Source organism: Bison bison, unplaced genomic scaffold (genome assembly GCF_000754665.1).
Source record: "Bison bison bison isolate TAMUID 2011002044 unplaced genomic scaffold, Bison_UMD1.0 scf7180017864162, whole genome shotgun sequence".
In the NCBI taxonomy this organism is placed as follows: Eukaryota; Metazoa; Chordata; class Mammalia; order Artiodactyla; family Bovidae; genus Bison; species Bison bison.
In genome coordinates this window covers 4,393,679-4,407,468 of record NW_011494734.1, presented here as the reverse complement: position 1 = coordinate 4,407,468, position 13,790 = coordinate 4,393,679, and the positions used below count along the sequence as shown (strand labels likewise).

The following is a 13,790-nucleotide window of genomic DNA, read 5'->3' as shown; positions in this document are numbered from 1 at the left end:
GGGCACAAAGAGTCGGACATGACCGAGCCCCTAACACACACACACACACACACACACACACACACACATACAAGCATGGAAGCAGGTAAACCGGTCAGGCCCAGACAGGGTGCAGTAGTTTGGATGAGTGGCTTGGTCAAGGGTGGTATTGGTAGAAATGGAAAGAGGTCATGTTATGAGTGTGTTTTATAGGCGGATTTGACAGGCCTTACTTTTAAGGATAGGAGGCATGAGAAAGACAAAATAAACCAAGCAAATCAATCAAGGATGAGTCTTAACCTTTGGCCTGAGCATCTGAGTATCATTTCTTGATACAGAACAAAGCAAAGGAAAGCAGGGATGTGTGTGTCACTGGGGAGCACATCACGTTAAGCATCCAAGCAGAAACAGCAGGTAGGTCATGATGTGATGTGGAGTATGAGTCATTAACTTCCGGAAGATCTCAAAACAGTGTTTTCCAGTCTGCTCTAGAATCTATCTCAGCTCACAACTGCAGTTAAGTCCAACACTTCTCTGTAGCTGTTTTAAGATTTTCAATAGTCTGGAACCAACTTAACTAGGCAATTTTGTTTCCCATGGGAACCTTATTTCTAGCCAGGCTAGTATTTTCTCTGTCTGCCCCTGTTCCCCCTGCAAAACATATACACACACACACACACACACACAAGCACACTCTTGCCTCAGTGCTTCTGTTCACCTCCTTAACCAAACTGTCTCCCCACTGGTCCCACCATCTGATCCTACATCATTCTTCTATCCCCAGTTCCTTCTACCCACACACAATTCCTTCCATACACAATTCAGTTCATCTCCTCTACTCACTCCTCAGATAATTCCAATCCACTGAACTCTCCCAGTGAATTTCTGTTATCATTGGTGATCACAGTTTAAGCACAGAACATAGTGACAGTGAAATAATAAAATCAGAATCAGTAGGATAATAAACACCTGAAACATAAGTGTAACAGTAATGAGAGAATAATAAGCAATTTGTTTATTTCTGTTTCTGGGTACAACTTACCTTTACTGTGTGTGGGCTCAGTCGTGTCCTGACTCTGCAACCCTATGGACCCTATGGCCTGACAGCCTCCTCTGTTCATGGAATTTTCCAGGCAAGAGTACTGGAGTGGATTGTCATTTACTACTGCAGAGGTTCTTCCTGACCTGAGGATCAAACCCATGTCTCTTGCATCTCCTGCACTGGCAGGCAGATTCTTTACCACTGTAGAACCCAGGAAGCCCTAAAATTTACTTTAGCTAACAATAAATTACATAATCTATAGTTAGATAGAGCTTCATAACTGCCAAGGGGCTGTGGTATATATCTTATTATTTGATCCTCACAAGAAGTCACAAGGAAGGCAAGACAGGTATCAGCTCAGTTACCTGACTGAGAAACCAAGGTTCAGAGAATTTAAATGGCTTGCCTGAGGCCACAGAGCTGGTCATGATGGCTCCAAGGCAAAGCAGAAGCATCCTGGCTCTTTCAAATACATCAGTTGGAAAATACAGTAAGACAGGCAATAAGCATTGATAATGGCCTTTCTTGATCTATAATTTTAACCCAGGTATCAAAATCTGAGAAAGAAAAATGATTTCTCTTCTGCTGCCATTTTGATCCCTGTCCCTGTCAGTCTAAGAGTCTAGGGGAAAAGAGAAATAGAATCTTCAGGCAAACCAAGCCAATGGTGAATTCTAGATCTAATTTGAGAAATCAGTCTACTCAGGTATGTACCAAAAGGTCTGATACAGAACCAGAACCATCCCTTCAACTGCACCCAAAGAAATCAGCCACCCCAAGGTCTCTGAGCAGGAAAATTAACCACGGTGCTCTTAGGCCGCTCCAGCTCGCCCAGGCTGTGTGCTCTAGGCTGGGTTGGCTCCAGTCAGCTCCCTGGAGCCAGGAGGAAAGTGGCCAACTTAGAAATTGTATGTGAAGGCAAAGTATTTGGTTATTGCTATGATTGCTTAGAATATCTGGGCCCCCATGTTCCTTTGAAGGCCTAAGTTCCCTTTATGCTGTTTCTTTCCTCTTTTAAAGATTAACACCAGGAGGCAATATAAGATATCTGTTATTATCTCCTCAGCTAAACTTTAAATCTGTAGCTTTCTGTGAAGCCTGCAACACCTCAATCAGAATCTTGTGTCTTGGCATTCAGTAAATGTATAAGCATGTAAAAATAACAATGGACCTGAGTGATTAGAGGTTTATAGAAACAGACAACAAAAGAAAAGGGATGGTACAGTGTGTAATGAAAAACCCAGGTCAGGACTGACAATTTTAAACAAACAGAACTAGAAAATTAAATGTGCCTTTAGAGAAAAAAAATGGCCTCGCTAAGCAAGTCAAGAAATACTATTTTAGAGATCATATACTCTTTTGTGATCTTTTTACAAATCAGGAAACTGACAGTCAGAGGAAAAGTGAGGATTAAAAACACATTTCTCAATTGCTAGGCCTGGTGATTTTTCATTTATAACAAGCTGCATGCAGATGGAAACAGGTCTCTCATGATGAATGAAACAGGGCGCATCCCACTTACCTCACTTCCATTCTAATTTCCTCAAAGCAAGATGGAAGGAAGGAAGTGAGAAGTGTAACCCCATGACCCAGCACAGCCCCAAACCACAGCTTCTCTTACTTAAAACGCACTCTGTGTGGTCATATCAGTGGCAAACCAACAAACGCCTTGATTTTGTGCTATCACTATGATAATGTTAAGTGTGCTTCCTTAAAACTGTTAAGCTTTCCTATTAAAAGATGTATTTCTTTTTCATCTCTCATTCCACAGCTGATTGTTTTGAAAATATATTATTCTTTTAATTATATCAATTGAAATATTTGATGCAACACATAGTAAAGAGACACTTGAAATCACTGTTGTCATATCACTGGCTTCTCTGGCTTTAAATAATAATAGGGCACACCCACAGAGTTAGATTAAAAGAAGGAAAATCTGTGAACAGAAACCTAACAGTAGATTCATATTGGATATGACCTTGATTCTAGAACCAATCTTCTCTTCTTTAAAAAAAAAAAAAGCTTTTTATTTTCTAATATAAGTATATATCTGCTTTCAAAAAGAGCTTTATTCCTCTATTAGAATTTATGATGAAATTAAATTACTCCAATGATGCTAACTATTAAGAGTCTAAAATCTAAAACAGAAATTTTTGGTATGAATCAGAATGCTAATCAGTTTAGATTAAGACACTCACTCTATTTATGAGGCAAAATTAAAAATAATTTTCCAACAGGAATCTCAGCATCCTTTCATATTTTCTATATTTTAATAAATTTCTTATAAAGCACCTAGCACCATGCCTGCAAAGAGTAATCTCTTAATAATAAACAATAGCTAATAACTATTGCTACCCAGGCTTTAGCAAATATTTCTTTGAAATAAATGAATTGTTGAAAGTAAAGGAAACGGACAACTTTTGTCTGAGAGGAAAGCATTCTGAAAGAGTTCACCCATGTGCTTATAAGAAATATAAATGGTCAAAGGCATGGTTTTCAAGAAAACAGATATATTGGGTAAATAAAATATATTACTAAAGTGACTATCACCTGTTTATTTTTACTTTTATGAAACGTAGCAACTAGAGAACTTAAAATTACATATAAGGCTTGCATTGTACAATTGAAAAGACCCTGATGCTGGTTAGATTGAGGGCAAGAGGAGAAGGGGGCAGCGACAGAGAATGAGATGGTTGGATGGCATCACTGACAGTGCACATGAGTCTGAGCAAACTCCAGGAGATAGTGAAAGACAGGGAGCCTGGTGTGCTGCAGTTCACGGGGTCACAAAGAGTCAGACATGACTGAGCGCCTGAACGAGGACAGTACTGGTCTAGACAATTATTTGGCAATATAACCACAGAAAGCTGACAAATCAGACAAACCTCCACATGTCTCTAAGATTTCTTTTGGATAAAGTATGAATAAATAGTCTCCGAGAAAAGATAAAAAATAAGTGCATGCAAAAATCTTCAATGTAGGAACTACAAAGTAGATGTAACATTAAAACATATTCCAGAAGCATGCTTCATTTTTTGAAGCAAGGACCAGCACTTGTTTTTTTCTTTAAAAGGCCAGGGGATAAAGAATTTTCCCTTTGTGGCCAAATGGACTTTGTCAAAACTAGTCAACTCAACCACTCAGTACAAAAGTCAGCCACAGAAAATATGTAAACAGATGGGCAGGGCTATGTTGTAATAAAACTTTATTTATAAAACCAGGCCACCTGAATTCGGTTCTCAGACTGCAGTTTGCTAACTCCTGTTATAAAATAAAACCCCTGAATTCAACTTCATAACAACAAAATACATTTTAAACTAACCAGGTTTGTTTTAAACAATAACAGTAAAAAACAAGGAAAGTTCAAATCAACTGGAGAAGATCAAGAATGCCTCATTTGAAAGAAAGGTGGAATTCAGGAAAGTGAGACAGAAATGATGAGAAAAATAATAAACAACTTTGTCTCTGGAAACAATTCATATAATGTCACAGAAAACAAGAACAAAACTCACTTACATTTAACTCTATTATCCACAGTAATGTTACAAATAAGAGGTCAAAGGTGACAAACAAACAGAAAGTCCTCCTGACATCAGATATGCCCTTCTTCTCCCTTCCTTCATAGGACTCGATCCTGGCCATAAGCTGCGTGGGGTTGATGGAGTGGACGTCGCGCACAGAAGCGTGTGAGCTCTGACTCCCCGTGAGAGTATTCTCCATGTCTTCTGGCAGGGGGTTCATCCTGCAGGAGGGTTAAAGGAGCCTCTCTCCAACTTCACCATCCCTCGAGGGAAGAGATCTTTGGGGAACAAAAGAGAGACACCACATTAAATCAGAGCCCACCTGATACTGCAATGTGACCCCCATCCCCGTGCAACAGTCCATCTGTCTGAGCATCAGGGTGTCTGAACTGAAGACATTTCTGTCCTGATGAAGATAGAGTGAGAAAGTGAAATGAGAAGCAATTCTTGATGTTATCCATCAATACTACTCCAAAAAAAACTGTTATGGAAAAAAACTGTCAATAAAGAATACAATACAGTAAATGGTAAAGACAGGTTGTTAATCACAACAAAAATGTGTGCCTGGAACCTGGAGCATGCCTCTGGGTGAACAAGCCAAGGCAGCTCCCTTGCTGCGCCAGGCAGAAAACTACAATTCTGTCAGTGTCATTCCCTGTGGACCAGGAAACGTTTACCGAACAGCTTCACTGAGAGCATGTAACTAAAACACGTAAATCAGCTACTTCCTATAGAGGAACTGCTTTCCACCACGGTATCTTTGCATTTCCATTACCTGTTAATAAGTCCATTTCTGCACCTCTCCTTAGAAAAGAACTATGTCCACCCTAAGAAGTTTACCATATGCAAACACCTCACTGATAACTGCAACAATCACTGTCCCAAATGGAGACACTGGATCCCTCCCCTCAAGGCCAGCACATGCTTCTAAAATAAATAAAAGATTGGGAATCTGAATGATCTGATCTCCCCAAGGATGGGGCAAAGTCAGCAAACAGAGAGTATTATGATGGATGGCATTTTTCTTTGCTAACTATTCTGGTTTCCTTTCCTACATTAGCTCTCCCTGAGGGAGGATTATACGCCCCTGGTTCTGCTGAACCTGGTGCCTTTTGTTGGCCAGTGTAATGCGTGTCATTTACGTCCAGAGCTTAACCAGCGCAAGGCTTCCGTGCTCTCCTTTCTGCCACAATGGGGTGACTGGCAAAGTCCAGAGAAAGAAGAACATTTTTCAGGTGGGCAAAATACCGCTTCAAAACATTGCTGGAACTTCCCTCAAGTCTATCTTTACCCTTGGCTTTTCATTTCTCTCCTTCCCCACACTCAGGAACAGAAGTGCTTCCCACATTTTCATAAAGTGTAGTGATTTAATGACAAAACATTTTTGAAAGCAATTTGGTTATATGAACTATGATACTTAAAAATATTTGTATTTCTTGATCCTGTAACCCTACTTCTGGTAATCTAAAGGAACTTAACTGTAGACCTTCAAGGCAAAAGTTGATCTGTGTCATTAGAGTCTGGGTCAGTGATTACTCCCAAGCAAAAGGAAGGAAAAAGTTACTAGAGGGCACAAGCGTGGTCTTGGTCTTAGTAGGGCTAATAGGGCTGTACTTGTTTTTTTAATAATTTATTGTCATATCATTGGCTCAAATCCACTAAACTGTACAGAAAATCTAAAGAAGTCACAATTCAAATAGAGGACTGTTTTTAGGAAGAAAACCATTTGCAAGGTAATTAGATCATTTTCTTAGTCTTACTCATTTTCCTTTCCCCTCATCAATGAAAAAGGACAGCAAACACCAATAGCCGAGAAACCTGAGGCTATTTCCAACTAAAAACTGACATCATTCAACGCTGTACACACCTGACTTGGGAAATGAGAATCATTACCTTATGTTTCATACATGTGTTTATATAATTGCTAATTAGCTAGAATGCTTAGGTGCTATTTGCAATGGCTTTAATAGTAAAGTTACCCATGGCACAGAATGCTCTGAGAAGCTTGACTCTTATCAGATGGACCTCTGTCTGGGACAGATTGAAATTTTAAAAGGCAGCGAAAGCCTCCTTTTAATGAGTAAAGTGGAAGATACTTCTAAAGCCTCTTTTCCGCTCTACAACTGCAGGACTTCACCTTAACCATGTCCTTCAGAAAGATTCAGTTCAAGTGTCAATTCCTTCAGGAAGACTTCCCTGAAATACTCCCCACATTCCTATCCCCAGGCAAGGCCAAGTACATCTCCTCCCTTAAGCTTGTGGATATGCCACTTACAATAATGCTTACCACACTGCCTTAATTACCACTTGTCCATCTCTCCTACTAGCTGGAGTGTTCCTTGAAGCCCTTCAATTTGATTTGCACACCCTTGTGTCCTTAGGGACCACCTCAGCACATGTACAGCAGAATCAAAACATATATTGACTGGATAAATCCTGCCTAGCATCTAGCCCACACAATAATGCAGAGTGGGCTCTTGGAAACCTCTACTTCTCATTTTTGAGGAAGAACTTGGATATTTTCCCAGATACAATGCAGAAAGTATTAAACACCCAGTTCTTGTACTGAGTCCACTCTGGAGTTGGCTTGAGGAAAGCTGCTGCCGCTGCTGCTAAGTCACTTCAGTCGTGTCCGACTCTGTGCGACCCCATAGACGGCAGCCCACCAGGCTCCCCCGTCTCTGGGATTCTCCAGGCAAGAACACTGGAGTGGGTTGCCATTTCCTTCTCCAATGCATGAAAGTGAAAAGTGAAAGTGAAGTCGCTCAGTCGCGTCCAACTCCTAGCGACCCCATGGTCTACAGCCTACCAGGCTCCTTCGTCCATGGGATTTTCCAGGCAAGAATACTGGAGTGGGTTGCCTCTCTAAAGAAGTGTTAAGTACTGATCAGCTGTACATATGGGGGCCTGAATCTACAAAGCAGGGTTTATTCCAACGATGGAAGGAGCACGGGAAAGGGGGCAGGAGAGGAAGAGCTGAGTGGAGGGTTATAAAATAAAGAAAAACATCACCTTATTTTTCTCTGGAATTTGTGTGAGGAGATGAGAATCCTCTTTTGTTGTTTTGGTTTTTGAAAAAGAGATTCATATCTTAATTGTTTTATCTGGATAGGTAAGGCTCCTCCTCTGTGTTGGCTATTTTGACAGTCAAGCTGTGTTCACAAACCACTCCCAAATTCTGAGGCTTAAAACAATCTACATTTATTCCCAGGTTCATGGGTCTAGTTCAGTTCACCTGGTCTAGTCTGAGCCCAGCTGGCAACTCTGCTTCAGGTGATGCATAGAAGAGTTTGGCTTCAAACTGTGTGTTGGGTCTAAGTCTGTCTTAGACTGTCCTGTCTGTCTTTCCCCTTGGTCCAAGATGACCTGGGGCATGTTCTCTTCATGGCAAATGGCAAGAGCACAGGAGACAAGCTCAACCATGTAAGCACAGTGGAATCTCTGTACACATCATGTTTGCTCATATTCTATTGGTTAAAGCCCAAAGGGCATGGAGCTGAGATGTATATACTTCATCCAAACAGGAGAAGAAGGTAAGTGAGTATTTGTTGACAAATATTCCAATCTATCACAAATGTCAATGTTCTAAACTAGGAGTCAACAAACTGCAGCCTGTAGGTCAAATGTGGCAGGCTATTTGTTTCTGAATGCAGAAGTTTTATTAGAATACCACCACACCCATTCCTGTGGTTGGTATCGATTGCTATGGATACTTTCCATGAAGAAAGGGGAAGGGAATAGCCACAACCGAGATTATATGGTTCACAAAGCCTAAAATACTTCCTTTATTATTTGTAATTTTCTAAAAAGGGGGACTGTTGCTTCCATCACCTTCTCAAAGGGGAGATAGCTGAAATTCAGAGTTACTGTGTTATAACAGCAAAAAGTAGGCTAATTGATGAATATTAATTTTTCCAATGTATGCTCTGATTCTTCAATGAGGAAAAACTTATAATTTCTTCTCCTCTTTATTTTTCCATAGGTGGCCCTTGTGACATAGCATAGCTCAGGCACAGGTGGTCTTGTCTCATGCTGGCTTACCTTAGGGCCACTTCAGCAGTACTTTTAGCCCAATACATGGCTCTCTGCCTTATTCTATTCCCTTAATCCCACATTACTAGAGCTGGAGAAAAACGCTGTCCCATCTATACTGGTAGCTTCCTAAACGATAATACCCTTCACACTTGGAGAAACACAAAAATCTGAGATCCTTTTGCTTCTAGAAAGAAGAGCTTACATCTTCGAGCAGCTGTATCTTTCAAATGTCCCCAGGATGGCTGTAAAACTGGTTGGCCAAAACTTCAGCTCCATCTGCTTCGACACAGAATTGATATATTACCCAGATGGTAAACAGCAGCTGCTCTGGGGCAGTAGCCACCACAGCAAGCATTTTGCACAAGTCCCACAGTCTCCTGGGAGAAAAGGAAAGGGCCTCTGGGCACCTAGTGGTGGCAGTCAAATCAAGTCTCTCAACCCAGGGTCCCAGCCTTCTTCTCTGTATTACTTCCGGTCACAGCAAGACAATGTATGTTCTACTCTGAGAGAGAATGTGAGGATAACAGACACTAAAAACACTTAACTCAGCAAGACCTTAGTCATCAACTTATCCAGAGGCCTGGGGAGCAGATTTGGCTTACAGACATGTTTTGCTTGGTCTTGTACAGGATTTCTAAAGATTTTGAACTAATTGCTAACATTTTAAATAATGATCTTTCAAGTAAAATTCCAGATGTCTAGCTTCTCTGGAAAAGTTAAAAGACACAGAATGGCCAGGCCTGCATTCCCTTACCATGAGAACAAAGCCAAGAAACTGCTGAGCTCTTCAGATGGAGCCCACACTCTCCACTTGGCCTCAGCCTCGACCTTGCCTGGGGGCATCCGAGTCCACCACGCTGATCTACTCCCCCTCCCTTGCTTGACAGGCAGAGAGTCCTACAACTGAAGGTTGTGTCTCAAGGTGCTATTTCACAGCTTTCCTCATGCTTGTTATTGAAATTATTCTTGCCTAGAAAGGTTTGCTTACAGATGGAGAAAACAAAAAAGTAGCAGCTGAGGCCTACGTGGATTATGAGGGTTCACCCATCCGAAAGATATTTCAAGACATATTTGAGGATTAAGACCTCCACTTCCTTCCTCTCTGTCAGATTCCTGGAAGGAAACAGGAGGGACATAAGGTGTTCAAACGGCCCTTGGGATACAGTGACTGGGCTTGTCCCTAAAGACCAGAGCTGCCTCAGGGGTGCCCACTCTGTCCCAGGACTGGGTTTCTCAGGGGGCAGGAAGCACCCAGAGTTGGCTCTCCTCTTGCAAGGCCCACCACATGTTATGAGACCCGGTAGATGATGGTTTTTTAAAAGTCCTGTTTAGAGCCGAAAGTTTCCAAAATGAAACAGGTAGAAGTGGAGAACGGGAATAACATGGGAGTAACCTGACATTTACAAGCATAATGTGCCAGTATGAGCAAAAGGCATGATAGCTAAAAAAACACAGATGCTTTCAGAGTAAGCATGCACAGAGAAGACAGTGCTGTGGAAAGGAAGCTAATCCAGAGTATCAGAAAAACATAATAGACAACCTTCCTATTCTAAAGGTATCACTGTGAGATGAGGAAAGTTCTACATGCCTAAGAAGACCTGGGGATTCTACATGTCAGAACTGAACTAACTATTCAAACTTTCAAAAAATAAAAACTTCTATTTAGTGTCTGTTTAGATGAGCTGCTTATATTTTTAGAATATCCTGAAGATGCTTTGCAGTAAAGACATTCTAAGCAACAACAACAACAACAACACATGATTCATTGTCCTGCGCTTCCTGATTCTAATACTCTAGTATGTCCATTCTACCTTGGAAGGTAAAGAAAGACCTGGTAGAACTCTGATGACAGTGGCTTTAGTAGAAAGTCTGGCAGCAGCCCAGGTTAGGAAGCTAATGAATTTGTGTTACATTCCAGCTTCTGGGCTAGAGGATTATCACGATGAAGAACTACAGGAAGTTTAACAAAATCAAGATCAAACAAACCTGTCTTTGGCAAATATCCACTACCATTATGCTCACATTTCAAAACAGCCCTGGCTTACTTTATGCCTTACATACTCCAAGTTAAATACAATGTCTAGAAATGCAGTACTAAAATCTAGACAATTGGATTGAAATTTAAAACACCTTCACATCACTTTCGAATTAGCAGCTGTAGCAATAGGAAATTACTGTATAGAGAAGTCTGGAAAATAAAGTTATTTTAAGTTAATAAGTAAAAAAAATTTAAGCATCTAAATAAAATCACTCACCAACTGTTTGATATAAATTTTAAAATCTTTCCAGAATCAAGGAGTCAAATTTTTCCAGCAGATCCCTATTAATTTTCCAACTGAAAATGAGTGAAATACTTAGAAGAAAAAAAAAAAAATCTATGTGCATGTATGAAACTCTACTGGGCGTTTTATAGATTTGCCTATATCACCAGGACTATAACGGGAAATTAAGATAATACTGTCCTCTGAAATTTAAACCATAAAATCAACACACAGTGAATCAGAGTAGATGTGCTCTGTCCTTAAAGACATAAAATGGCTCACGGGCCAAGAAACAAGAACAAGGTGACTGGACATATGTTCAAAGGTGGGAACATGCCCACCAGAAAGGGGGGTGGTCAGTCCGCAAAACAGGAGAAACAGGGTCATGAACAAATGGCAGCTGTGCCCAGCCTGGCACCCTTCAAATAGGGGCACCTTGTCTGTTGGATTTTAAGTCTTCAACACACTGACCAGATGATTCCTACGATTACTATGATGGCATCAGGGCATCATCAGTGTCTTTTGTTACTGAACAGTTTAATAATTCCCAACATACCTCCTACAACCTGTCATAATGCCGTGCTCCTTATTAAGGTGTGACAGGGCAACAGCACACCAGTTAGCCTGAGATTAAACAGCCTATACGGCAGTTATGTTGTTAACTGTAGATTCTGAGGTGTGAGTTTACCTGTGTGAGGAAGTGCCCCTTCTCATAGGGCTCCGGACACAGAGGCTGACAAAATCAAGTTTCGCAGTCAACAAGAAAGACGGCTGGACTCAAAGCTAACAAAGTCACGAATGTGATACCACTGAAAAGCTTTTTTGGGGAGGTAAATGTCCAGATGTCTCCTGATGACCCTCAGTGGTATTATCATGCAAAACTGCTCTTAAGTGGCTCCTAGAGATATCACCCAGAGACCATATTAGTGATGGTTAGCCACCATAAAAACCAGCATATCCTATATATAGTATACAAGTGGGAATATTGCAAAAGAGAATTATAGAAAGGTTGTATCATCACTCCAGTATTCTGCCAATATCTCTTCATAAGCTTACATGTAATAATCATTTTTATTAATAATCATTTAATAAGTAGACTTATTAAATGAATGACAGCTACCAAGCTCAACCCAAAGCTGTAATAACTGAACTTGACTATGTGATGGTGATACCATATTTGCTTACTCTCAATCTGACTTGCATTTAGGTGTGATCACAAATTCATACTCAATAAAAAGCCAAGGAGGGTATATAGTTCAGTTAGAGATTTTTAATAAGTACACAAAAACTTAAAAAGCTCAAGATGCATAAAGTTCTGAAGATACTCTGAAGTTACATACTCTTAACCTAAGCAACTAGGAGAAGGCAATGGCAACCCACTCCAGTACTACTGCCTGGAAAATCCCATGGATGGAGGAGCCTGGTAGGCTGCAGTCCATGAGGTCTCTAAGAGTGAGACACTACTGGGCAACTTCACTTTCACTTTTCACTTTCATGCATTGGAGAAGGAAATGGCAACCCGCTCCAGTGTTCTTGCCTGGAGAATCCCAGGGATGGGGGAGCCTGGTGGGCTGCTGTCTATGGGATCGCACAGAGTTGGACATGACTGAAGCGACTTAGCAGCAGCAGCAACCTAAGCAATTATAGCTACAATCTGATAGTAGTCTTAATATATTTGAAGGGCTTCCCAGATGGCGCCAGTGGTAAAGTATCTGCCTGCCAATGCAGGAGACATGGGTTTGATCCTAGGGTCAGGAAGATGCCCTGGAGGAGAGCATGGCAACCTACTCAAGTATTCTTGCCTGGAGAATTCCACGGACAGAGGAGCCTGATGGGCTACGGTCCTTAGAGTTCCAAAGAGCCAGATATGACTGAAGCAACTTAGCACACATGCTCACACACACAATATAATTGAAATCAGGTTTAAGATTTACCAATCAGTATCCATGTACTTCTTATGAGAAAGAACAGAAATACAAAATGCATCTTTAAAAACTAAGAAAATGCGAAAGCTTACTTAGTGATAGATTATAATCAAAATGGGAAGTTTTAGTTTACTTTTTTTATCTATTTAGTATGTTAAAGACACAAATGGATATAGATTATTCCAACACTGTAAGTTTTAACACTGTAAGTTTATTAAACACTGTATTTTTTCAACCCTACAACCCTACATACATATATGCTATTTTAAGGATATAATATGCCATGTTCTAAATATTGATCATAAAGCTAGACTATTAAAAATATATAATTTGGCAAGCCTTACAATTAGATGCAAAATACAGAATAAATAATAAATAAATAAGTTTTCTAAAATAACTACTGAGATAAAAATAGTTAAAAATTAAAACAGACTATTTAGAAAATACTGTGGAATGCTGTCAAAGTTAGGCTTATTATCAAATTCACTTCTTTAAAGTGCTCATGAAATTAAAAGACGCTTACTCCTTGGAAGGAAAGTTATGACCAACCTAGAGAGCACATTCAAAAGCAGAGACATTACTTTGCCAACAAAGGTCCGACTTGTCAAGGCTATGGTTTTTCCAGTGGTCAGGTATGGATGTGAGAGTTGGATTGTGAAGAAAGCTGAGCACTGAAGAATTGATGCTTTTGAATTGTGGTGTTGGAGAAGACTCTTGAGAGTCCCTTGTACTGCAAGGAAATCCAACCAGTCCATCCTAAAGGAGATCAGTCCTGGGTGTTCATTGGAAGGACTAATGCTGAAGCTGAAACTCCAATACTTTGGCCACCTCATGCAAAGAACTGACTCCTTGGAAAAGACCCTGATGCTGGGAGGTATTGGGGACAGGAGGAGAAGGGGACGACAGAGGATGAGATGGCTGGATGGCATCACTGACTCGATGGACATGAGTCTGAGTGAACTCCGGGAGTTGGTGATGGACAGGGAGGCCTGGTGTGCTGCGATTCATGGGGTCGCAAAGTCGGACA

General features: G+C 40.7%; 1 protein-coding gene across 1 annotated transcript in view; it reads right to left on the bottom strand.

Annotated features, from left to right (window-relative positions):
• Nucleotides 1–13,790, bottom strand: part of STARD3NL (STARD3 N-terminal like) — a 62,183-nt gene that overhangs the window by 19,478 nt on the left and 28,915 nt on the right. The window contains exon 2 of the mRNA XM_010841495.1: nucleotides 4,538–4,820. Coding sequence (XP_010839797.1) covers nucleotides 4,538–4,762 — 225 coding nt within the window. The 5' untranslated portion in view covers nucleotides 4,763–4,820. The remainder of the gene's footprint in view (nucleotides 1–4,537; nucleotides 4,821–13,790) is intronic.